This window comes from Hippocampus guttulatus, chromosome 13 (genome assembly GCF_054856545.1).
Source record: "Hippocampus guttulatus isolate MCC_2025c chromosome 13, RoL_Hgut_1.0, whole genome shotgun sequence".
NCBI classification, from domain to species: domain Eukaryota; kingdom Metazoa; phylum Chordata; class Actinopteri; order Syngnathiformes; family Syngnathidae; genus Hippocampus; species Hippocampus guttulatus.
Window position 1 is genome coordinate 18,597,272 of NC_141273.1, and position 27,621 is coordinate 18,624,892.

Genomic DNA, 27,621 nt, shown 5'->3' on the forward strand with positions numbered 1-27,621 from the left:
TTTACTGTTGGGATTTTTCTAGATCTAAAAAAAACTTTTGATACTATAGATCATAGTATATTATTGAATAAATTAGAGAGAGATATGGAATTGGAGGTGTAGAATATACTGTAAATGGATAAAAAGTTATTAAGAAGACACATACCAGTATGTGCAGTTGAACAAGAGAAAAATCTAATCAACTGAAGATCACTCACGGGGTCCCTCGGGGATTTATGCGTGATCCAAAACTATTCATCTTGAATATGAATGATATATGTCGTGTCGCAAAACAATTTAAATGTGTCCCACTTGCCGATGATGCAACTTTCTACTGCTCTGGAGAAAATCAGAAACAGTTCCTGATAACTGTGGAAAATGAATTAAACATACGGTAAATTCCGGATTACAAGCCGCAACTTTTTTTCCACACTTTCAACACTGCGGCGTGTAATATGAAGCGGCTTTTTAATTTTTTTTTTTCCATCGCGGGAAAAACATGGACCAATAAAATGAATCAGTCTTTCACTGAGGTCCAATGAGATTGTATGACTAATCACAACTTCCGCTCTTTCTGCCGTAGCGGGGTAAAATGTGTTACCCGGCAACAGTCGACCAATCAAATGAATGAGTAGTACACAGGGGTCCAATTAAATTGTATGATTACCGGTAATCACAACTTCCTTATTTCAATCTTTCTTCTAACCCTGATCAACATGGAGAATACCAGACGAAAAGCATATGATGCAGCTTTTAAACTAAAAGCGATCACTCTGGCAGTTGAAGAAGGAAATCGAGCTGCTGCCCGTAATCTTGGCATAGACGAGTCGATGGTGCGAAGGTGGAGGCTCCGGCAAGAAGAACTGAGCCAGTGTAAAAAGACAACCAAAGCTTTTAAAGGTTTTAAAGGTGGGCCGTCGTGGTGTTATAGATTCATGAAATGTAAGCCTGTCTATTCGGGCACGCACGACGTTATGTCAGCAGCTCCCTCCCGATTACGAGGACAAACTTGCTTCGTTCCGCACATTCACACAAACAAAGATAGCGGAGAATTCCATCAGCCCAGATGAAATAATAAATATGGACGAAGACCCTCTGACATTTGATTTGCCTCTCACTCAGACTGTAAATAAAAAAGGTGACTCCCCGTCATACTGAAAACAAGCGGCCATGAGAGAACACATTTTACCTGTGTTTAGAGCATCGGGCCTAAAGCTGCCAACAATGATCATTTTTAAGCGGCTGACTATAGAAATCATTTCATATATCTTTTCCCATTTATATGATTTGCATTATTCTATTTAAAGCCTAGTTGGCTGCAGTATTTCTCCTCGTAATTACGCAGATGCGCATCAAGATCTCTCTTTGTCTGGCCTCTTATATTGTGTTTCAGCGTAATTTCGTTGTGCAAATGCATTTATCATGCTCATAAAAATATGGAGATTATTTTCACCTTAAGAAATTTTGTGTTTTTTTTCTGCGGGGGTTCAGCGGGGGACCCCCGCAGAAGATTGATTTTTCTTCATAAATCTGAGCATGCGGCTCTTAACCAGGTGCGGTCTGTAGCCCGGAATTTACGGTACTAAAAAACGGGTTCGACAGAAATAAATTGACACTTAACTTGAAAAAAATCCAAATTCATTGTTTTTGGCATTCGACCAATCAAACACCAAGTTAAAATTATGGTAACTCAATTGAAATAGAAAGAGCTTATGAAAATACATTTCTTGGATGAGTAATGCAAAACTGTGTTGGAAGCACATATAGTGTCACGTTCCGAACGAAGTGAGAACTTCACGCGAATGTTTTGGATCACCAAAAAGCAGACTCCAACAAGAGCTCCGTGCAAAAAAAATGTTTATTACAAAAATAGAAACCGAAAGCGCTGGTCAAAACAAGGACCAGGAAAACACAAAAGAACATGATAACAAAAAGCGCTTGCTAAGGCAAGGAGGAAAATAAACTGTGAAGACAGCAATTCACATATACGAGGAATTATGAACCAAAATGAAAACCATACTCACAGAAAATATCAGACGTGAGGAACAAGAGCAACTAGGACGAGAACGAGAACGAGATAATAGACACACGGGTGTTGGGAGAACAGTGGCCTTTCTCTTCCTCCGCGTGTTCCTTAATTTCGGAGGGTGACGATGTTGGTTATCCAAATACAGGCTGGAGTCCATGAACAGTTTCTTCGAAGCTTTTAATTTATTTTTCCGCAGTTTACAAATCGATTCGGGCTCCTGAGAGTCACAGATTTCAGTCAGGAAGCCCAGAAGAAACACAGTCATGAGATTATATAGTAGAGACAATATGAGAAACGAGGAGTACTGCCTCTTATGTAAAAGTCAGAAAAAAAGAAAGGTCAATGCAATTCGATCTTTGCATGATAACAAGGACCAAATCCCCCTGCTGTATATACATCCTGAGATAAGGGGTCCTCCCTGGGGAGTGCAATCAGGCACTTTCCCTGGTGTGGGGGCACGGAAGAAGACACTTGGGGGCTGTTAACCACTCAAGGAGGAAGAAGATATAAACTTAACGCTACATTCTTTGTTTAAACAGATGTTCAGGAAAGAGACTGGGATCAGCAGTACTCATAGTAAGGTGCAATTCCTCAATAACAGTGAGTCTTTTGATGTTAACATGTCCGCTGGTGGGGTCCGAAAAGTGGTGGGGTTGAGGGGGCACTAAAGGTGATTGTAATCACAGTAAGCAGGAAATACATTCAACAGCATTCTATATTGTTTCTTTCAAATATTTGAACAGTTACAACAAACAGAGAGGAATAATTCCTTCACAATCCATCTCTCGATCACAAATAATATTGTGATCACAAAATCATCTGTGTCAAAATCTCCTGTCAAAATCTATCTTGTGCAAAGCACAAATATTGTCAAACAAACTACAACCGGGAATAAAGGTCTTAGCAGAGCTGGACGCCAATCAAATGGACCAGTCTAATCAAAGATATACTTTATTAGTTTCAACTTCCAGGTTGAGTGAACGCTGGCGCGTCTGGCTGCCGCTGCTCTCCCACAACTTTTGTGTTTTTACGGTGTTTTTACGTTCGATTGTTTTACTGTCTTCGCACGGAATTACTGTCTTCATACGACAATCATTCCACTCCAGCCCCCAATCCACTCTTGCTTCACACCCTCAACCATTTTCGACTACTTCGTCCCGGCGTCATAAATTATGCAGGATGTCCAAACATGGGCAGAATACACATTTCACGGGCAAGAACAGTGGCATACAATTCTCTGGCAAAGAAATGCCAGTTAGTCGGACCTAAAATACAGGGTGCAATAATGACAGATTGGCAGCAGGTGTGCAACCAGCAAGAATGCTCACCCGGCCACCTGCTGCCGACACCGGAACATGACATATAGAATGTTTTTTTTCATTCATTCATTCATTTTCCGAACCGCTTAATCCTCACTAGGGTCGCGGGGGGCGCTGGAGCCTATCCGAGCTGTCTTCGGGCAGTAGGCGGGGACACCCTGAACCGGTTGCCAGCCAATCGCAGGGCACACAGAGACGAACAACCATGCGCACTCACACTCACACCTAGGGACAATTTAGCGTGTTCAATCAGCCTGCCATGCATGTTTTTGGAACGTGGGAGGAAACCGGAGTACCCGGAGAAAACCCACGCAGGCCCGGGGAGAACATGCAAACTCCACACAGGGAGGCCGGAGCTGGAATCGAACCCGGTACCTCTGCACTGTGAAGCCGACGTGCTAACCACTGGACTACTGGGCCGCCCCATATAGAATGTTAAAAGGAAAATATCCAAAACCGTAGGGATCCTGTACCAAACAAGGATGTGCTGAAAAAGAGATCTTAATACACATTATACTCTTCCTTATTACTACAATACAGTATATGACTTACTGTGTGGAAATATGGAGAAACTCCTGTAAAACAAACACACTCCCAGTTTTAAAACTACAAAAAAAAAAGCAATCAGAATTATCAATAGATCTAAATATACGGAACCCACAAATCCACTATTTAACAAATTCAACACAATGACATTTTATGACCTGGTTGACTTCAAAATCTCCCAATTAATGTAAAAAGCACACAATAACCTCCTTTGCCAAAACATCTAGAAGCTTTTTGAAATTCAAGAGAGTTGTTGTGATTTCAGGCGTGCCAGCCTCTACAAAATATCCAAAACAAGAACAACCATCAAGCGAAGGTGTGTTTCTGCAATAGGTGTTAATCTGTGGAATTATTTTGAAACTGACTTGAAAATGAGTGACTCGCTTGCTGTGTTCAAAAAAGGTTCAAAGGTATAGTACAAAAAAAACCCTACATAAATCAATATGAAGTTGATGAATTTATTAAAAGCTGTAATGTAACACAATACTGTATTGATAAGATAAGAAAACCTTTATTAGTCTCGCAATGGAGAAATTCCCAATTCACAGCAGCAAAGTTATGAAAGGAAGAAGTAGAACAACAAAATATAGGAGCTGCTGGAAAGGCAGCCACTCTCGCGGCGCCATTTTGAAGTCAAAATAACAAAAATAACACAACACAACACAACACATAGGACACAGACAGTCGTGCAATCTTCACCACTTTTCTGCATACACTTTGTTGTCTGAAGCAGTTCTAGATGAAAGAGGAGAGGATCAAAGATGATGAGTATGAGAGAAAACCGACATTAATGTGCTAGATGTGTGTGTATATAATTCCTATACAAACCAAATGTAGGAATCGATAAGTATTGCACACATAATTTGATTATTTTTTTAAATTAAAAATTTTCAAAATGTAAAACTAAATGAACAAAAAAAAATCCTACATGAACATAAGGGTCAAAGCATTTGTTTATATGCAGACGTTTTCCTTTTCTTTTCAGATTGATATACAAAATGAACAATCTATTTGTATATTAATACATAAACAAGGGGTAGGACTAGACACATTTTTTACTTCTTCCTACTCCTTTGAACATCTAAATTGTGCTGTATGATGACTGTTTTCTCTTCCTTTTTTACAATTTTACTTATCTTTACTTCCTCTCAATTTTCTTACTGTGCATGTTCAATAAACAACAAAACAAACAAACAAACAAACCAATCAAGGCTATGATTTTAAGTATTGCATAAAGGGTGTATTGTGATTCTTATAGTCTTATAGGGGAGTGCTAGGACCAAAATTTGGTCCGGGAACTGTTATCGACGGCGGCTGTCTCCTGACGATGAATAATCGGGGATGTGGGGTGGGCGCAGCCGTCATGCACTGCAAAGTTGTCGTCGACAGACCATCCTGTAGCAAAACGTAGTCAGCGACGGGGTGCGGCCGTCACCTGCTGAAACATAAGTTATTGACAGGGGTGGAAGGTAGTGGTCATGGTGGGGGCGGTGGTGGTGGACGCCTTCCAGCAGCCATGATGGCCAGGACCGGCCCGGAAATACAACAGCCATCAACATATTTTCCCAAAATTCCCGATGGCCAACCCGCTCCTGGACTCAATATTCGGTCATTTTGAGAAAGATTGAAAATGGTCTGGTCGTGGTCTGAATAGAATTTTAAAATTGCGTTGCTCCCTTTGCACAGCAGCTCGGTTCATTTTAGATTCGTGGTTTTACCGGTAATGTACTTGTTTTGGTGTGACTGATGAGAATAATATCAAAAATCACTTTTGCCCGGTCTTTCCCCCCCCCAAAATTTTTGAAATAAGCTTTTCAGTTGTCGAAATTTCATTAATTCAAATGTGATCTTTGTTTTGAATCGAAGTGGCACTTTTTGCCATTTCAATAGTCTCTTTTGATGGGTCCACTTCATGTCATTTCAGTTCACAGTTCAGCTTGACTTGGAGATAGTTTGTCAGAGTATCCCTTCCTAAAGACTTCCTGTATTCTGTGTTCATCTTTCTCACATGAGAAAATGCACATTCAATGTCTGCATTGCTATGTGGTAGACATGTAAATGGAGAGAACCTAATGTCATTTTTGTATTTTTCTAGGTACATCAGCATAAATGAAATTTAAAAAAAAATAAAGAAAGCTAATTGTTTTTGCATTATTTTATGTACACGAGTATAAAAAAATTGCAAAGGATTATATTTCTAAGAGTGTACAACTACAAAAGTAAAGTCCTCAAATACAAATCTTGTTTTCAGGATTTTTTTTGACAACGAAAAACTAGTTTTATCCCATTGTTGAGCAATTAAAAATGAAGTGTTGTATGTAGATGAGCATGAATAAAATAAACTGACCGTGTTTTGTCAGTGACAAAATAAATGAATAAGTAGGCACACTGTGCTCCTATCGAAGATATATCAATAGCATGACAACTGTAATAAAATGTGTTTCATAATTCAAGGAAAATGTTAAACAGTGCCGAAATACTGTGTGACTCACTTTTTATTTGATCCCTCCAGGTTCAGGAAACGTGCAGGTGGTGAAAACCGTACATGTAAGATATTTTGACGGACTAAACTGTTAACGAAAGGCCACAATCTTGTGCAGTCTTTGTTTAATTATTGAACATGTCTACACCCTCACCAAGGACATGTCCAACCCAGAAAGTACAATGTCGTACTTACTGGGTTCAACTTCGATCTGTAAAAGAACACCTTTAAGATGGTTTAAAAAAATGCAATATACATCATCGTCCAATCTTTTATACAGTGGGCATTGCAATGTACACCTATTGCTTTGCATCGAAACATGCTGCTTCAATTGCTATTTCGTTGCATACACAGCAGATGGCAGCAAAAACATCATAAACGTTCATCTGTTTTCTGCATAAATGATTTCATGATGGCAGTTTTCGTCTGAGGAATATGGACAAGTCTGTGGTGGTTTAATATGCTTTATAAACCGAAGGTACAAAACATATTCTTGGACGAATCATATTGATGACTTCAGTACTGTACATAACATAATTGCAGCTGTTTATTTCTGGAAAGTTTAAGAATGACATGGGAGTAGTTTTTGGAAAATGACATAATTATGACAATACATTTACAGTATATGATACAAGATATGATTGCTTTATTTCCCATTTAACATACCTTCCAAAGCTTAAAACAACACACATTCCAAACATAACAATGACAGAAAATAACAATTCACAATAAAGTACCGTATTTTCCGCACTGGATTATGAATGAAGGAATAATTTATTGTCATTGCACACCTTACAACGAGATTTTGCAGGACCCTCCACCCCCCAAAGTGTATCATGAAATATATAAATACAATGCACTCCCCTAGACATACACACAATCACATACACACGTTTAAAAATTGAGATTCAACGTTATGGAATGGATTTTTGAAAATTGTGATGATACACTGTTCAAGGAAAGGTTAAAGTAGAATGTTTTGCAAAATTATATGAATTTGTATGAATCAGGCATTGACATGAGAATATGTAAAATATTCGGCACGAATTAAGATACAGTCAGTGATATCCATCCATCCATCCATCCATCCATTTTCCACCGCTTATCCGGGGTCGGGTCGCGGGGGCAGCAGCTTTAGGAGGGAATCCCAGACTTTCCTCTCCCCAGCCACTTCTTCGAGCTCTTCCTGGCGGAACCCAGGGCATTCCCAGGCCAGCTGGGTGACATAGTCGCTCCAGCGTGTCCTGGGTCGTCCTCTGGGTCTCCTGCCAGTGGGACATGCCCGGAACACCTCACCAGGGAGGCGTCCAGGAGGCATCCTAATTAGATGCCCGAGACACCTCATCTGGCTCCTCTCGACGTGGAGGAGAAGCGGCTCTACTCTGAGCCCCTCCCGGATGACCGAGCTTCTCACCTTATCTCTGAGGGAGAACCTGGACACCCTGCGGAGAAAACTCATTTCGGCCGCTTGTATCCGGGATCTCGTTCTTTCGGTCACGACCCATAACTCGTGACCATAGATGAGGGTTGGGACGTAGATCGACCGATAAATTGAGAGCTTTGCCCTTTGGCTCAGCTCCTTCTTTACCACAACAGACCGATACAACGTCTGCATCACAGCAGACGCTGCACCGATCCAACTGTCGATCTCTCGCTCCCTCCTGCCCTCACTTGTGAACAAGATCTCAAGATACTTAAACTCCTCCACTTGGAGCAAGATCTCCTCCCCGACCCGGAGAGGGCACTCCACCCTTTTCTGACTGAGGACCATGGTTTCAGATTTGGAGCTGCTGATCTTCATCCCAACCGCTTCACACTCAGCTGCGAAACGCTCCAGTGAGAGTTGGAGAGCCCTGCTTGAAGGAGCCAACAGTACCACATCATCTACAAAAAGCAGAGATGCAAGACTGAGGCCACCAAAACGGACCCCCTCAACATTTCGGCTGCACCTAGAAATTCTGTCCATAAAGGTGATGAACAGAATTGGCGACAAAGGGCAGCCTTGGCAGAGTCCAACCCTCACTGGAAACGATTCCGACTTATTGCCGGCAATGCGAACCAAACTCTGACATCGGCAGTATAGGGACCGAATAGCCCGTATCAGGGGGCTCGGTACCCCATACTCCCGTAGCACCCCCCACAGAGCTCCCCGAGGGACACGGTCAAACGCCTTCTCCAAGTCCACAAAACACATGTAGACTGGTTGGGCCACGTACCATCGAGGACCCTGCTAAGGGTGTAGAGCTGGTCCACAGTTCCACGGCTGGGACGAAAACCCACACTGCTCCTCCTCAATCTGAGGCTCGACTTCCTGACGAACCCTCCTCTCCAGCACTCCTGAATAGACCTTCCCAGGGAGGCTGAGGAGTGTGATCCCTCTGTAGTTGGAACACATCGTCCGGTCCCCCTTTTTAAAAAGAGGGACTACCACCCCGGTCTGCCAATCCAGAGGCACTATCCCCGATGACCACGCGATGCTGCAGAGGCGTGTCAACCAGGACAGCCCCACAGCATCCAGAGCCTTGAGGAACTCCGGGCGGATCTCATCCACGCCTGGGGCCTTATCACCGAGGAGCTTTTTAACCACATCGGTGACTTCGGCCACAGAGATAGGAGAGCCCACCTCAGGGTCCTCAGACTCTGCTTCCTCCAAGGAAGGCGTGTTGGTGGAGTTGAGGAGGTCTTCGAAGTACTCTGCCCACCGGTTCACAACGTCCCGAGTCGAAGTCAGCAGAGCCCCATCCCCACTGTACACAGTGTTATTGGTGCACTGCTTCCCCCTCCTGAAACGTCGGATGGTGGACCAGAATTTCCTCGAAGCCGTCCGGAAGTCGGCTTCCATGGCCTCACCGAACTCTTCCCACGCCCGGGTTTTTGCCTCGGCGACCACCGAAGCTGCGTTCCGCTTAGCTAGTCGATACCTGTCAGCTGCCTCTGGGGTCCTACAGGCCATAAAGGCCCGATAGGACTCCTTCTTCAGCTTGACGGCATCCCTTACTGCTGGTGTCCACCAGCGAGTACGGGGGTTGCCGCCACGACAGGCACCAACCACATTACGGCCACAACTCAGATTGGGCGCCTCAACAATAGAGGCGCGGAACATGGTCCATTTGGACTCAATGTCCCCCGCATCCCCCGGGACATGGGAAAAGCCCTGCCGGAGGTGGGAGTTGAAACTCTTTCTGACAGGGGATTCCGCCAGATGCTCCCAACAAACCCTCACAATACGTTTGGGTCTGCCATGACGGATCGGCATCTTTTCCCCACCATCGGAGCCTACTCACCACCAGGTGGTGATCAGTTGACAGCTCCGCCCCTCTCTTCACCCGAGTGTCCAAAACATGTGGCCGCAAATCCAATGATACAACCACAAAGCCAATCATCGAACTGCAGCCTAGGGTGTCCTGGTGCCAAGTGCACATATGGACACCCTTATGTTTGAACAAGGTGTTTGTTATGGACAATCCGTGACGAGCACAGAAGTCCAATAACAAAACACCACTCGAGTTCTGATCGGGGGGGCCGTTCTTCACAATCACGCCCTTCCAGGTCTCACTGTCATTGCCCACGTGAGCATTGAAGTCCCCCAGCAGAACAAGAGAGTACCCAGCAGGAGTACTCTCCAGCACACCCTCCAAGGACTCCAAAAAGGGTGGGTACGCTGAGCTGCTGTTTGGTGCATATGCACAAACAACGGTCAGGACCCGTCCCCCCACCCGAAGGCGGAGGGAGGCAACCCTCTCGTCTACCGGTGTGAACCCCAAAGTACAGGCACTGAGCCGGGGGGCAATGAGTCTGCCCACACCTGCTCTGCGCCTCTCACCGTGAGCAACTCCAGAGTGGAAGAGAGTCCAACCCCTCTCGAGAGAACTGGTACCAGAACCCAGGCTGTGTGTGGAGGTAAGTCCGACGATATCCAGTCGGAACTTCTCTACCTCGCACACCAGCTCGGGCTCCTTCCCTGCAAGAGAGGTGACATTCCACGTCCCTAGAGCTGGCTTCTGCAGCCGAGGATCGGACCGCCAGGGTTCCCGCCTTGGGCTGCTGCCCAGCTCACATTGCACCCGACCCCTTTGGCCCCTCCTATGGGTAGTGAGCCCATGAGAAGGGGACCTACGTTGCCTCTTCGGGCTGAGCCAGGCCGGGCCCCATGGGTGTCGGCCCGGCCACCAGGCGCTCGCCAACGAGGCCCTTCTCCAGGCCTGGCTCCAGAGGGGGGCCCTGGTGACCCGCGTCCGGGCAAGGGAAACTGAGTTCCATTTATTGTCGTCGTCATAAGGGGTCTTTGAGCCATGCTTTGTCTGGTCCCTCACCTAGAACCTGTTTGCCATGGGTGACCCTGCCAGGGGCATCAAGCCCTAGACAACTTAGCTCCTAGGATCATTGGGACACACAAACCCCTCCACCACGGTAAGGTGACGGCTCACGGAGGGGTTATTTTTAGTGATATCACGAGGTATATATAGTAAATTGCACTCCCATAGGCCTCCACATTCACATACACATGATTTAAGAATTGAGATTCAACAGCCTGACTGTCCAGGGATAGAAAGTGTTTCTGTTTCTGTTGGTCCGGCTTCTCGTGACTCTATACTTCCTGCCCGAGGGCAGAAGGATGAAGAGGCACCTGCCAGGGTGGGATGGATCAGTCAGGATTTTCTTTGCCCTTTGTAGCCCCCTTGAGTTCGCGATGTCATCTAGGGATGGCAGGGGGCAGCCGATGATTTTTTTGTGCCGCCTTTATGAGTCCTTGCAGAGCATTTCTGTCCTTGGCCGTGCAGCCGGTATACCACGCTGTGATGCCGTACGCCAATACGCTCTCCACCGTGGAGCGGTAGAAAGCGTGTAGCAGGTGTGCCCCCATCTGGCATTTGTTCAGCAATCTTAAGAAGTGCAGCCTCTGTTGCGCTTTCCCGACCAAAGCATCCGTGTTGGTGTGCCATTTGAGGTCATCCACTGCATGCACACCCAGGAAGATAGATGTCGAGACCTTCTCCACACAGACACCGCCTATCTGTAGTGGGGAGGGGTCTACTCTCTTGCTCCTCCAGTCCATCACTATCTCCTTTGTTTTGCTGGTGTTCAGCAGCAAGTTGTTTGATGAACACCAGCCTACGAGTCTCTGTACCTCTTCCCTGTATGCCATCTCATCGCGATCGGAAATGAGACCCACCAATGTCGTGTCATCTGCGAATTACACGATGACATTGGAGTCATCCGTGGGGGTACAGTCATGTGTGTCGCGCGTGAACAGAAAGGGGCTCAGCACACAACCCTGGGGGGAGCCCGTGCTGAGTATCAGTGTGGAGGATGTGTGGGACCCTACCCTCACAGTCTGTGGTCGATCTGTCAGAAAGCTTCTGATCCATTTGCAGGTGGTGGATGGGTAGTCCAGGTCTTTCAACTTTGTGATGAGAATCTCGGTCAGGATGGCATTGAATGCTGAACTGAAATCCACAAAAAGCACCCTGATATAGCTTCCTTGCTTCTCTCCATGGCTTGCGGCAGCATGAACAAAGGTGGAGATGGCATCAGCTGTTGATCTATTTGTCAATAGGCAAACTGATGCTGGTCAAGGTTCTGTGGGAGGCGTGATTTTAGGTGGCGAAAAACTAGCCTCTCAAGACATTTCATGACCAGTGGGGTCAGTGCCACTGGTCTGTAATCATTCAGGCTGCTGGTGGTGTGTTTCTTGGGGACAGGCATGTCACAAAATAAATTCTGTAGGGGGGCTATAGAAATTATTTTGATTAACTCGCTTGATTTTCTGTTTTGATGCATTATTTTCAATTCTCGTCGTTACATTGAAGGAATCGTTTTTCAGAGGTGGTCATGAACATCTTTTGAGTCAAACAGAAGTAGAGAAGACACGGACCCTCTCTTCGACGTACCTGTCTTTGTTGAGACTGTGAAAACCACAAATAAAGTGTGCGTTTTAAAAAACATCACCACAGCTCTCCTTTTTTTCGGAGCTGCAACAAAAACGTATTTAATAAAGCAGCGACAGTTCACTGAACCAACAGCAAGTTATAACATTGTAAGCATGTCTCCAGCAAGGAGCCATCTTGGGGGTCGACGTATTACCGTAATGACTATACACAAGGCGCACCGGATTTTAAAGTGCGCGGTGAGCTTTTAAGAGGACTTTTCGGTGAGCCTTATAGTGCGGAAAATACGGTACCTTGAGTAAATCCTGATCTTTTCTTGTACAGTAATAGACTAAAGCATTGATACATATTTCTAAATTTGAGGTGAAGAACAGCAGTTCTTTTGGAAGGGTGAGTATGTCATTCGATGGCCTATCATGAAAAATGTGTGTGTGTGTGTGTGTGTGTCTGTGCGTGTGTGTTTTGTTATTTTGCAGGAATTTCACTTAAAAAGGGATCCAATCGCCAGAGACAATTCACCGATCTCCTATGGAAATTGTTTCCACCTTTATACTTTGTACCGTGACACAGATGGAAACGTTCGACAGGTTAGTTTTTCTTAATTTTTTACAAGAAGTAATTAACAGATATTACCCCCACCTTCAGCCCCCTCAAAAAAATAATAATCTTAAAAAAGAGAAAGACAAATCTGTATTGCTTGGAGATGTATTTGATACAAATGTAAATCATGTATTGCTAAATGCGCCTGGGTGAGATCTGGCGAATCACTCATTAATTTCCAGTTTGGAGCTTTGTTAACCGTGAGCTATTCTCTCCAGGCACCAGCAAATGGCTGCCATTGCAGGCCCAAGATTAAAAAACTAGAAGAGAAACTGAAGGGCACACAAGAGGAGCTGAGACTGCACATCCTGAACATGCACGAACAGGTTGACAGCAGGCTGCGCAAGATGGACCGCAAGAGCAAACATCAGGTCTGCTTTTACGACTAAATACATACAAATAGCTCATACATGTTGTTACACTGTATATGTTACGTTCGGAAATTACTGTTGTACCATTCAAGCAGGATGTACACTTAGAACTGGGATTTTTCAGTCTTAGTGAAGAAGCTTTGTTATGTTTTTGTTTTGGTCTGCACCTGTTCTCGTCAGCCGTGCCCCTTGTGTCAAACCAATCAGCTCCCTCAACCCTTGGTGTCTTGACCAAATGTTTCTCATTGTCCCGTCACTTTGCTTGTATTTAGTTCCCTGCCATCTTTGTTGGATCATTGTGTGTGTGCATCTGTGTGCACCCCTGTCACATTTTGTTTCTGGCATTTTGTAACTTTGGTTTCCAGTGGTTTTCAGGACTTTGTTTGAATACAGTGATCCCTCACTTATCGCGTTTAATGGGGACCGAGATCCTCCGCGAAAGAGGAAAATCCACGAAGTAGGGTTTCCACACCCGCCCCCTCTTTCTCTCTCTCTCTCTCTCCGCCGCACACTTAGAAACAACAGAAGAGACAGTATGCCAGAGAGTCACCAGCGTGATGAGACTCAAGGTGCTGGGCGGGGCTGTGAAGATACACAGCCAATCAGCTCACTCTGTGCTGTCATTGTTCGATGTCGCACCAGGAACCAATCATGCGCCTTAAATGAGTGCCCGCTGCATGTACAGTACAGGCATGTACAAAATCTCTGAGTTATTCAGCCTTTTTTTCTGAATACACTACTTTGATGAAAACACTCACAATAAATGTTTCCGGGGTGAGAGGACGCGGACGTGTATGTCGCCGCTTCTCACTCTGAGCTCTACTAAACTCTGACCTTCAGATTTTTATTTTGCCCTTCTGTTTTGGACTGTTTGGACTGTGGGTACTGTGATTGATGCAACTTGAATCATCACTTCATCCGGTCAATCAAACTGTCTTTTTCTCCCCTTCTCCCTCCCTTGTGGTTTCTTCCGACTTTCGGGGTTGAGTGAACGCTGGTGCGTCTGGCTGCCGCTGCTCAACCCGTATTGTGTTCTATTGTTTTTGATTGTAAAGTGTCCTTGGGTGTCTTGAAAGGCGCTTATAAATAAAATGTATTATTATTATTATTATCGTAATTTAGTCCATGGGCTAACGCCGGTAGCTTATGCTAACCAGCTGTCACCACACCGGCTTTCCTCCCTCGACATGGGGCGCACAAACCTCCTCGCCACCTTTGGATTACTTTGGATACGTTCGGCCATCATCCAGTGGAAGGACTGCTCCACTATTCTGTTGTGGATCTTCTCCGGATCCGGTGGATTTCACCGGAGCCTCCGCCACCGGAGTTGCACATGCGGAAATCGCTCGGCTGCCTCGACGTCGATACATTCACCGCGGGTCGCGCAGACATGTCAAGTCCAAAAACCCCGGCTCAATCAACTCGACCTGGTCCACTTCTCGACGCCCTCCCAGAAACTCCGGCCGCAACATCAACCATCATGCATTAGCCCACCTGGCTAGGTCGGCTAACAGCACTGCCGCCGTCAAAGACGACACCTCCGCCGTCAACTTTGGTCTGCTGAACATCCGCTCACTCACGAGCAAAGGACCTCATCCAAGATGTCCTCGCTGACCGCAAACTCGACTTAATCGTTACAGAAACCTGACAACAGATGAATGACTTTGCTGCTCCTCGTGGCCTCGCGGGGACGGCCTCGCGGTAATCCACTGCGAGAAGTAGAAAGTCCTGCCTGTCTCCGTTCCTGCATCAAGCTCTTTTGAATGCCTGGTTTTTAAGCTCCCTGGACCCTCGCCAACCATCATTGCTACAGTTTATCACCTCCCGAAGCCACATAGTGATTTTATCAATGAATTTTCCAGTCTAATCACACATTTATCCACTCCCTCGCCAAATTTAATTTTGCTGGGAGATTTCAATATTCACATGGACAACCTCGACCTGCCACTCACCAGAGACTTTGCATCCTGTCTGGAGAGACTTGGGATACATTGTCTTATTGACTTCCCCACCCACATCAAAGGCCACACATTGGATTTGGTTTGCTGCTCTGGTCTCTCCCCCTCCAAGCCCACTGCTGATGTTCTTCCTTTAACCGACCATTTCCTCCTCACTTTTAACACCGTAATCCGCCTTTCTACAATCAAACCCACCCGCCCCCGCCTCATTTCTTTTCGTAACACCAAAAATATCAACATCGACACCTTCTGCTCCATTATCGACCGTTCCCTGCCCACAGACACTCTTTCAAACCCAGATGACCTCATCGCTCACTGCAACACCTGCCTCACAAATATTCTCAATTCTCTTGCTGCTTCATTCTCTACATCTGCCCCCTGGTTTACACCTCTGCTCTTAGATCCATGAAATCAAAAAACCGCCAACTTGAGCGACTCTACAAGAAAACCGGTCTCACCATCCATAAGGACATGTACACCACCCATATCACTCAATACAAGGACCTAATTGCACAAAACAATTCCAGCTACAACTACAGACTCCTCCTCTCCAACTAAGGAAACTCAAGAACTCTCTTCTCTGTCATGAACAAAATCCTCCAGCCACCAAATTCTCTTCCCATCCACCTGTACTCCACAGCAACCTGCAACTCCATAATGGAGCAGTTCAACAACAAAATCCTTAAAATCCATCATCACCTCCATCAAAATCTGCCAGCTCCCTCTCCACCTGAACCCCCTTCTCCTTGTCATTTCTTCTCCAGTTTTGTTGCACCCACGACTGCTGAAATATCCAACTTCATACACAAATCCAAGCCCACCACATGCCAGCTTGATCCCCTCCCTTAATCCCTCGTCAAATCCTGCCTCCCTTCACTTCAAAGCCCTCTCCAGTCACCACAGGTGTACCCCAGGGATCTGTCCTAGGGCTCCTTCTCTTTATCATCTACCTCCTGCTTCTTGGTCATATCCTCCGCAAATTTAATATCCACTTTCACTGCTTTGCTGATGACACCCAGCTCTACCTTTCGTGTAAACCAAACTCCATTCTCCCACCCTCCTCCCTCACCTCTTGCCTCTCCGAACTCAAAACATGGTTCACAACAAACTTTCTTAAATTAAATTCTAATAAAACTGAAATCCTCCTTCTTGGCACCAAATCCACTTTATCTAAAGTAAACAGTTTCTCCCTCAACATTGACAGGTCTTCAGTGTCCCCCTCCCCTCAGGTGAAGAGTCTGGGCGTCATCCTTGATAACATGCTCACCTTCCACTCACGTATCAACACCATCACCCGCACTGCTTATTTCCACCTCCGCAATATTAACAGACTTCGCCCCCCCCCCCCCCCCCCCCGCCGCACCACTGCTATTCTTGTCCACAGTCTTGTCACATCCTGCTTAGATTACTGCAACGCTCTCCTCTTCGGCCTACCTCAAAAGTCCCTCCGTAAAATCCAACTGGTTCAAAATGCCTCTGCTCGCATCATTACAAAATCACCCTCGCAGCAGCACATTGCCCCCGTCCTTCAGTAGCTCCACTGGCTCCCTGTCCAATATCGCATCTACTACAAACTGCTCCTAAATACATATATGGCCATCCACAACCTGGCCCCTCCCTACCTGTCCGACCTTCTTCAGGTGCATACCCCCACTCGCTCCCTCAGATCCTCATCCTGCCTCCGCCTGTCAGTGCCCCCTGCCCGCCTGAGCACCATGGGAGCCAGAGCCTTCAGTCGCGCTGCTCCAAAGCTCTGGAACAATCTACCTCCGGACCTCCAAAACTGTACACCTCTCTCCACTTTCAAGTCCTGTCTAAAAACACACCTGTTCAGGACTGCCTACAACCCATAATTATTCGATTTCCTATGCTTTGTGATTTTATTTCCTGTTTTGATATAATATTTCTCTTATCTATTTTTACATTGTATTTCCTTATTGTCTGTACAGTGTCGTTGGGTGGCATGAAAGGCACTTTTAAATAAAATGTATTATTATTATTTTGGAAAAATCGGCGATGCACTGAAACCGCGATAAGTGAACCGCGAAGTAGCGAGGGATCACTGTACTTCCTTTTTCCAGTGTACTCCTGCAAGTATTTTTTCCAAATACATTTTACTCAGTCCACCCTGCTCCACCTATCATCATGACAGGCTTAGCTTAGAACAGGCATGTTCAGCTCCGGGCCTGGAGGGCCACTTTCCTGCCTGTTTTCCAGCTCTCCCGGCTGCAGCACACCTGATTCAGATGATCAGCTCATCAGCCAGCTCTGAAGCAGCATTAGAACGATCCTGATGATTTGAATCAGGTGCGTTGCTCTTTGGAGAGCTGGAAAACAGGCAGGACGGCGGCCCTTGAGGACCGACTTTGGACACCCCTGGCTTAGAAGCTGGATGTTAACATCCAAAAATATTTCAATTCAACTGCAGAAACTATAGCAGAGGTACCTAACCACTGATCTGCACCCGAGTACTGGCCTATGGGCATTTGGTACAGGGCCGACCCAGTCAGAAAGATACTAGTTATTAATTTTTTCCGAATCATATACGTCAGGGGTGGCCAACCAGTCAGAGATTAAGAACCAATTTGCTTTTACTGTGTAATTGCAAAGAGCCACATCAGAAACATGGGCACGCATAAACATCACCACATCGCTTCCTCGCATATATATTTGGAGGAGCGCACACACACACACCTACCTCTGCTCAGCCACATTTATTGTAAATGTCACACACCAACATGATAATGACAGAAATTGACTCCTCTGGTACTAAAACCACAGGCCAGTAATTTTTAACAATGATTATTGTGTCCACTGTCTCACACAAACAAACTCTCAGTTCAATCATGTCCACAAACAAAAATATAATGAAGTTTTTCTCTTACTATGTATGTTGCTTAGCGCCTTAGTGCAGGGACTTTTGGCATTCCTTCTCTTGAACAATACTCTTCAAATCTGTCTTGTATTCGGTTGATGCCACTCAAAGCAGGCACTGTCTGCATGCGAGCTGCAGCAGTTACTTACTACTTGCCACATAGGGCAAACCTTTTTGACCGAAGATCAACTTTTGAAGCAACCAACCTCCCACGATCGACCCGATCGCGCACGTGCAAGCTTATACACACGCATGCACACAGGCGCCCAACATCCCCCACCCCCACCATTCCCTCCTCCCACCCCTTGCGGTTGACTTGGGACCAGTGCGCTGCCTCCCGGTTGATCGCAATCGATGTATTGGGCACCACTTCCTTAAAATCAGAGGTAATTCGCTGACTAGTTTAGTGCTTAGCGCCGTTGTTTGCGCATGAGCGGTGACCTAAACGTCAAAATTCAGTTATCATCTTACTGGTTGCTCTGTCTGTCACTCAAGTAACGGGATTGATGATAGGCTGGCATTGTAAATTCTGTGTATTTAGCGCCGTTGTTTGAATGGCTTGTCATGTGTCATGTGAAAGCTCGGGAGACTAATTGAACCAGCCAAAGAGCTGCATGAAACTCACGAGCCGCGGGTTGACCCCCCCTGATAGATGTCAATCCCCCTACACCCCCAAGCTTCCTTATCCCACTCATCAATTACTCAACTCAACTCAACTATATTTATAGAGCACTTTCAAACAGCCATCACTGCACACAACGTGCTGTACATGGAGCAACTAACATATACAACAGTAAAGCAACAAATCAGTAACAAAGACGGTAGAAAGCACCGAAGAGCAAAACTAAGAAAAAATCTGAGTCATGCTGAGTCAAAAGCCAGACAATACAAGTGAGTTTTGAGGCGGGTTTTAAAGATGGCGCAGCGAGGAGGCTTACCGAATGTTCAGTGGGAGGTCATTCCAGAGAGAGGGACCAGCAACGGAAAAGGCTCGATCCCCTCTGAGCCTCAGTTTAGTTCTTGGTACTTCTAATAATGTCTGGTCCGCAGACCTGAGGCGCCGGCCAGGTGTGTAGGGGCGGATGAGCTCAGAGAGGTAAGGTGGCGCGAGGTTATTTAGAGATTTGAAAACAAATAATAGGATCTTGCAAATAACTCTAAAATGTATAGGGAGCCAGTGAAGGAATGCCAGAGTAGGAGTTATGTGCTCCCTCTAACAAGTACCAGTCAAGAGGCGAGCAGCGGCATTCTGGACCAGCTGGAGGCGCTTAATGGAGGATTGGCTGACTCCAAAGTAAAGGGTATTGCAGTAATCGAGCCGGGATGTGACGAAGGCATGAATTACTGTCTCAAAGTGTTCATGAGAGAGGAGAGGTTTTACTTTGGCCAGCTGTCTAAGGTGAAAGAAGCTGGATTTAACAAAGTCACCAATTTGCCGGTCAAGTTAAAAATCACTGTCCAGTTTAAGACCCAGTCTGTTGACTTAAGATAAGGAGACAGGGGCCCAAGTCTACAGGATGGGATGTACTAGGGACACTGGGACCAAACAGTATCACCTCTGTCTTCTTTTCATTGAAATTCAAGAAGTTTTGTGCCATCCAGGTTTTGATTTCTTCCAGGCAGGATAAAAGTTGCCTTCATGAGAAAGTGTCTTTTTTGCTCAGTGGGACATAGATCTGACAGTCATCTGCATAGCAGAGGAAGGAAATACCATTTTTCCTTAAGATGGAACCCAATGGGAGCAGAAAAAGTGAGAACAGCAGAGGCCCCAGAATTGAGCCCTGTGGAACACTACATGACAGAGAAGCAGTGCGTGACTCAGAGCAGCCAAGGCTGACACAAAAGGTTCTGTCACCTAAATAGGACGTAAACCACTCAAGAGCACGAACGCCAATGCCCACCAAGTGCTAAAAACGAGTCAGCAGAATACTGTGATCCACTGTATCAAATGTTGCAGTTACATCCAATAAAACTAGACACACGTAGTCTCCAGTGTCATTTGCCAGGAGGATGTCATTAGAAACGCGTAACAGGAGGCTATAAGTCTACCAAAGGCTTTCCGATTGATTACAGTGATTAGCGATGAGTAATCCAAGCAATGACTCCATCAGACACGGCAGAAATGTCAATCACTGCCCAGCTTTTCCTACTGTCAGATTTCACCTCTTCAAATGCTCCCCTGAACTCATTTCTCAAGCACGAAGGGGCACCTAACTGACTGTCCGACCAAAAGAGAAGAGCTCCCCATTTTTCCTTGTACATAGCAACATTTAATAAAAAGGGGCGATGGAAACACACTCAAATGCATATTGAGAGAAATTCGTCTGACAGCCATTACAATGTCTCTGATACACCGAGAGAAGTCCTGACCACGTCCTTTCTCTCTCATGATCTTTGACACTTGTAATGGCCTCTATATAGTTTGCCAGTCTTCTTTCGACTGTCAGGATATGTTGATTTAGTTTTTCATCCAGAAAGTGCCAGATAACAACAAATAATAACAACAATGTTCACGGATTTTAATTTCAGGATAATTAAATCTGTTAACATGATTGATATTTGCTACTAGATCACTAAAGCGTAAAAGGGAGAATACTTATTATAACTGACCAAAATAACTCCATAGATACATTTTGCAAGGGTAAATGATGATCAACAAAAATGTAATTCAAGAAATTAAAAAAATGTCCACTCATTGGTAAAAATGAATGAAACACTTCAGTTCCAGAATTTTAAAGGAAGAAAAATTAGCCAATTTGCTTCAGGGGGTGATGAGCTGCCAAGTCACAGGTGTGAGGTGTAGAGCACCCTGGCCAAGGAGGCTACCTGGCTGGCTCCTCCCTAACAGTACCCCCTCCCCTATGGGAGCCACCTGGCAACCTCCCAGGTTTGTCAGGATGGGAGCAATGAAAGTCAGTGATCAGTTTAAGGTCCATAATAAGCCGGGGGAGGACCCAGCTCCGATCCTCTACGCCATAGCCCTCCAGTTAACCAAATACTGGAACCCCTGTCTTCGGCGCCGGATGTCCATCAGTCAACGGACCTTCCATTGGGAGTGCCTTCCACAATCTCAGGGGGAGGTGGGGCCGGGGTCAGAGGCATGGGGACTGTCGGAGACTGGCTTAACTCAGGACACATGAAAAACAGGGTGGATCTTCATGGCGGTAGGGCGCTTCAGATGCACCACTGCAGAACTGAGCACCTTCTGGATCACAAAGGGTCCAATAAATCGTGGATCGAGTTTTTTGGCACCAACTGAAGCGGAAGATCCTTGGAGGACAGCCATACCCTTTGCCCATGTTGGTAAACCTGTGCCGGGTGATGACGACGGTTGATCCTCAACTGGCACATTCCGTCGCATGGAGCAGGGCGTCTTGGGCAATCTCCCAGACACGATGGCAACGGTCCTTGCTGAAATGGTCCACCACTGTTAGGATTTGTATTTAACCCCAAACAACAACAACAGACAAGGATGGTGTTAGCCGAAACTTGGCGTCGTTTATTGGCCTTGCAAAGCCAACTCAGGAGAATTCAAACTGAAAACCTACTGAGCATTCCAGTGAGAGCACAAAGTGCTAGTGATGTTACAAATGGAACTGGAGTCATGCCCTGCACAAAGGGGGCATAGTTAAATGGAGCTCGTATCGAGGTCCATCTCGTTTTTTCCTCATATCACGTGACCAAAGGCAAACGAGGCCCCGTTTTCAGCGATCACGTGACTGACTCACATCGTGATTCGCGCTCCATAAATAGGCGTGGAAAACCCAGGAAGAGTCCCCCGCATGACCGTCTGACGTGAGTCTTGGATCATTGCTGCGCAACTTCGACTGCTTGAGAATGGAGTCAGAGCCACCCAAAAAGCGAAGGACTTCACCAGTTTGGGAGCATTTCAAACAGCTATCTCCCAACACTGCAGGAGGGTTTTCCCAAAGGCACGGGAAAACAAATCCAAAAAAAGGAATCGACTGAGCCCCAACACAGTCAAAATGATTTTATTCTTGAATAAGAATAAAAAATATTCAGAAAAAAAATACACCATTCCCTCAATCCAACGTGTGTCCCAGTTACACAAGCACATCAAGTAACTGAACATACAACTGACAAATATACAGACAATATTTAATGGACAAAACTTGCATTATTTTGTGCACAGATTTACTGGTTTGCTGCCTGTTAACCACATAACATCTGCGTTACATCAAATGACCAGCAGATGTCAGCACTACCAAATGAGCTATTAAATGAGGCCTCGACTAATCAGCCGTTTGGCGAAGCAATTGGCCCAAAAGACTCGATACATTCACGGGGCTTCATCCCGCCATCACTACAAAGTGCCCACGGGAGAGGAAATGTCCACAGAGAAAGTGAAAACTGCATGAGGTGCCTACCAGGGCTTGCTGCAGGGTGTTTCCACCATGAACTTGCACTGCGGACTGGTTTGGGAGCCAACTTATACCAGCCCAAATGAATTGATGAGCTACATCTGGGTGATGAGCTGGTGAGCCTCAGGTGTGAGATGAAGAGCACCCTGGCTGAAGAGGCTGCCTGGCTGGCCCCTCCCTAACAACACACCTACACACACACACACACATAAAAAATAAAAAATCCTCATCTCACCCCTCGGGTGGTGTCCATCCCTCATTCAGCTCGGGTCCTGTACCAGAGGCCAGGAAGCTTGAGGGGTTTGCGCAGTATCCTTGCTGTTCCCAGCACTGCACATTTCTGGACTGAGATGTCCGATGTTGTTCCCGGGATCTGTTGCAACCACTCATCTAGTTTGGGGGTCACTGCCCCGAGTGCTCCGACCACCACAGGCACGACTGTCACCTTTACCTTCCAGGCTCTCTCCAGCTCCTCTCTGAGCCCTTGGTATTTCTCGAGTTTCTTCTTTCTGATGTTTCCATCACTTGGGACCGCAACATCCACTACAACGGCTTTCCTCTGCCCTTTATCTATGATCACGATATCTGGTTGGTTCGCCATTACCATCTTGTCAGTCTGGATCTGGAAGTCCCACAGGATCTTCGCTCTGTTATTCGGAGGTGTTTCCCATTTTGACCTTGGGATTTCCAGTCCATACTCCGCACAGATGTTTCGGTAGACTATGCCAGCCACCTGGTTATGGCGTTGCATGTAGGCTTTCCCTGCCAGCCTCTTACACCCTGCAGTTATGTGTTGGATCGTCTCAGGTGCCTCTTTGCACAACCTACACCTTGGGTCTTTTCTGGTGTGGTATATCTGGGCCTCAATTACTCTGGTGCTCAGGGCCTGCTCCTGAGCAGCCAGGATGAGTGCCTCTGTGCTGTCCTTCAGGCCAGCCCTCTCTAGCCACTGATAGGACTTCTTGAGATCAGCCACTTCAGTTGTGGTCCGGTGGTACATCCCGTGTAGGGGCTTGTCCTCCCATGATGGTCCCTCTTCCAGCGCCTCATCCTCTGTTCCCCATTGTCTGAGACATTCTCTGAGTACGTCATCCGTTGGAGCCTTCTCCTTGATGTATTCATGGAGCTTGGATGTTTCATCCTGGACAGTGGCTCTCACACTCACTAGTCTGAATCTCTTTCTTTGGCCACCTTTTATTCCTGCAGGGTATCTGATCACTGGGAGGGCATAGCTGTTTATTGCCCGGGTCTTATTCTTGCCATTGAGCTGGCTTCTTAGGACTTGCCTCACTCGCTGGAGGTATTTGGCCATAGCCGCTTTCCTTGTTGCCAGTTCGAGGTTGCCATTTGCTTGTGGTATACCGAGGTACTTGTAGCTGTCCTCAATGTCTGCTATTGTTCCTTCAGGGAGTGAGACCCCTTCAGTGCGGACTACCTTTCCTCTCTTAGTCATCATCCGACTACATTTCTCAAGCCCGAATGACATCCTGATGTCGCTGCTGTAGATCCTGGTTGTGTGTATCAGGGAGTCTATGTCCCTTTCGCTCTTAGCATACAGCTTTATGTCATCCATGTAGAGGAGGTGACTGATCGTAGCTCCATTTCTGAAGCGGTATCCATAGCCTGTCTTGGTGATTACTTGGCTTAGGGGGTTCAGTCCTATGCAGAACAGCAGTGGGGAGAGTGCATCACCTTGGTATATGCCACATCACCTTGGTATATGCCTCTGGTAGAGGACCCAAGCTGAATGAGGGATGGACACCACCCGAAGGGTGAGACGAGGATTTATTTTTTATTTTTATGTTGCCTTCGGCCATCCATTATGGCATTGTCTGCTGGTCAGGCAGCATCTCGGCCCGGAACAGAAAGAGACTGGAGCAACTCGTCAGGAGGGCCAGTTCTGTCCTGGGCTGCTCCCTGGACACTCTGGAGGAGGTGGCAACAGGAGGATGCTTGCCAAACTAAAAGCTATGGTGGACAGTCCCTCCCAGCCCGCCCTGACAGCACTGGGTAGCTCCTTCAGCCAGAGACTGTTACAACTGTGCTGCAAGAAGGAGAGATACCGCCGCTCATTCCTACCGACTGCTGTCAGGCCGCTGAATAAAAATACGTGAAAACCTGTAACCATTTTAAATAGAACAGCCACCTTATGCTGTGTTTTCTATACTATTGCTAATTTATTATATTTATTCTCCAAATATATTGCTAATGCTATATTTTATACTGCACTTATTTTGAACTGTGTACAGTCCTTTTCTGAAACATTTATTTTGTGCAATGAAACATATATCTATCTATCTATCTATCTATCTATATATATATATATATATATATATATATACATATACATATATATATATATATATATATAGATAGATAGATACATATAGATATATACGTGTATATATACAGTATATATACAGTATATATATATGCAGTGAAACTCCTCTCCAACGAAATCATGTTTGCAGCAAGAAATATTTCACAACAGGGGGGTTTTTCACTGTAGCAAATTTGATCTCAGATGTAAACAAACACACACACACACACACACACACACACACACACACACACACAAACAAACTTTTGTGTGCTCTTTATTTTTATTCCAATAGTGCACAAGTATGAGCACACACTTATTCCTTTGTTATCCAATACAATACAATACAATACAACCTGATTTATATGGCGCTTTCACAACAGCTGCAGCTGTAACAAAGCGCTTAACAAAACAGTTCATACTTTTTGTCGGTCTTGCGACCACTTTTGTTAATATGCCATTTTGTAAATTGTAATTGTAAATAGCTCAGCCACCTTATCTATATATGTGAATGCAAACACTTTGTTTTTCTTCTTTCGTCTTTCTATCCACAATCTTAATGCTGAAGACTGTAAATTTCCCCAGTGTGGGACAAATAAAGGATATCTTAAATTTTTGTCACTTCTTTCCGAGTTCATGTTTTTAGAGTCCAATTCTGAGAGATATCAGTGGCACTGTTGACCCCTCTTTGTTTGAAATATTAAAATCACACCTGTTCCACCTTGACTTTAACCTCCAATAACCGACTGATGTGGAGATCTGCTTAGTGCAATAACTACATGAAGGAAATGGAGGGAACACTACTCAAACCACAATCTCTTTTTTTTTTTTTACACAAGAAGTATTACTTTACTCTTGGCTTAAAAAAAGAACTTTTGCTTTTCAAAATGTACTTTTTGTTGATTTAAGTATGCTTGTCTGTTTGTTTTGCTCACTTAATCTACAACTGTAAAGCATCTTTAGAGTTCTTTTGAAAAGCGCTCTACAAATGAAATGTATTATTATTATTATTATTATTATTATGTAATAAAATGGGTGTCTCAACAGAAGTAACCCATTTAATATAAATCCTTTTCTTCAAAGAAGCATATAATAACCAGGAAAGTTAAGGAGGATTTATATATTTCAAATGACCACAAAAAAATGTTTTCTGAATTGGTTATAGATGAAAGTGTTGGATATGCTGAATCAAGAAAGGGCAGCATCAGAGAGGAACAACATAACGCACAGGATTGAGCAGGTGGTTGCGCAAGGCAAAGAGGAAGCCCTGATTGCTCAGGTACACAGTAACATCCAACAAACATTATTTTAAGTTTTGTTAAAGTCAATTTAAACAACCCAATCTGTCACAGAAATAATGTGCAAATGCAAAAACACCCTCCAAAGTGTGTGTTATGATGATGCGTTTTAGCCTTTTATAGCAATACCACATACCATGCAGCCATCCCCAAAAGCAGTACATTTGATTTATTTTGTGATTTATGCTGTAATGTACAAATTAAGCATCATGCATTTATTGATGCTAAATAAGACCAGAAAATACAATCAAGGACAACTCACAATTACATTTATGGACTGAGTTTTATACTCTTGTTCGGAAAAGATTTCTTAATAAAAAAAAAAACATTTTTCTTCTGTTCAACAGAAAGCAATGAATTGTGATCTGAAGAAGTGGTGTATGGCCCAGATTCCAATTTCAGTTGAAACCCAGCACTATAAATTGCTTCCCTCCTCGCCTGTGGAACAGTCGGACACTGGACTGGAATCCACTCCCTTGCTCTCTGTAGTATCTGCCGAGAACGGCACATCACTGGCTACTTACGTCAACATTTGTCCCATGAAATCTACCCAGAGTCTGGGGGGAGACAAACAGGAGCTGATGGGGAGTCGGAAATACTTTGGAAGAAAGACAAACTGGTCACCTGGTAAGTAGGAGTAAGTTACAGCTGTTCTCCTTTGGTTCGGCTCATTTTTTACTTTCATTTATAAAATTATTTTTGAAAACATTTTCTTGCGAGATCAACGTTCACAGTGCAAATAAAAAATAAAATACGTGAAAAACCAGTAACAATTGTAAATAGCACAGCCACCTTATACCTGTTGCATATATGCTATCTATCTATCTATCTATCTATCTATCTATCTATCTATCTATATCTATATCTACATATATATATATATATATATATATATATTTATTTATATTTATATTTATATAATATATACAGTATATAAAAAAAAAAATATATATATATATATATATATATATTTTTTTTTATATTGCACTTATCTTGAACTGTGTAGAACTGAACTCTATCTACATTTATTTTGTGCTTGCAAACACTTTTTTGTTTTTCTTTTTTCTACTCCCCAAATTTGCTGCTGGAGACTGTAAATTTCCCCAGTGTGGGTCAAATAAAGGATATCTTAATCAAAAAGAACACAGTCAACATAATTTTCTTTTTATTTTGAATCGAGTCAAATAATACCCCAAACAACCAACCAACCAACCTAAAAAAAAAAAAAAAAGAAATAGAGGACATGCATGAGAGAGAATAAACAACTCAATAGGCAATGGAGTACTCCTATAAAACCTTATTAGGTGAAAGTAATTGATAATATCAAAGCAGTGGCGTCCAATCAGTGTAAAACCCATCAGGATCCCCTCCTTAGAGTGAATTTAATTTCCCCCGACTTCAGTAAAAATAGAACATCATGCAGCCAATGATCCCTCTAAGCTGCGCAACTGTGCACTGGTCGCACACTCTCAGTGCACAAGAAAACCTATCGAGCTCAGTGAACGCACTTCAAATGAATTAAATATAAAAAAAAATTTCTGCTTCATTTTGCTGTGTAATTCAGTGAGTGACAG

General features: G+C 44.7%; 1 protein-coding gene across 2 annotated transcripts in view; it reads left to right on the plus strand.

Annotated features, from left to right (window-relative positions):
- The window catches only part of ankrd6a (ankyrin repeat domain 6a), a 65,739-nt gene that overhangs the window by 28,244 nt on the left and 9,874 nt on the right, over nucleotides 1–27,621 (plus strand). For both annotated transcript variants that reach the window (XM_086128111.1, XM_086128112.1), the window contains 4 exons: nucleotides 12,720–12,830; nucleotides 13,062–13,214; nucleotides 25,915–26,028; nucleotides 26,395–26,674. In XM_086128111.1, coding sequence (XP_085984237.1) covers nucleotides 12,720–12,830; nucleotides 13,062–13,214; nucleotides 25,915–26,028; nucleotides 26,395–26,674 — 658 coding nt within the window. The remainder of the gene's footprint in view (nucleotides 1–12,719; nucleotides 12,831–13,061; nucleotides 13,215–25,914; nucleotides 26,029–26,394; nucleotides 26,675–27,621) is intronic.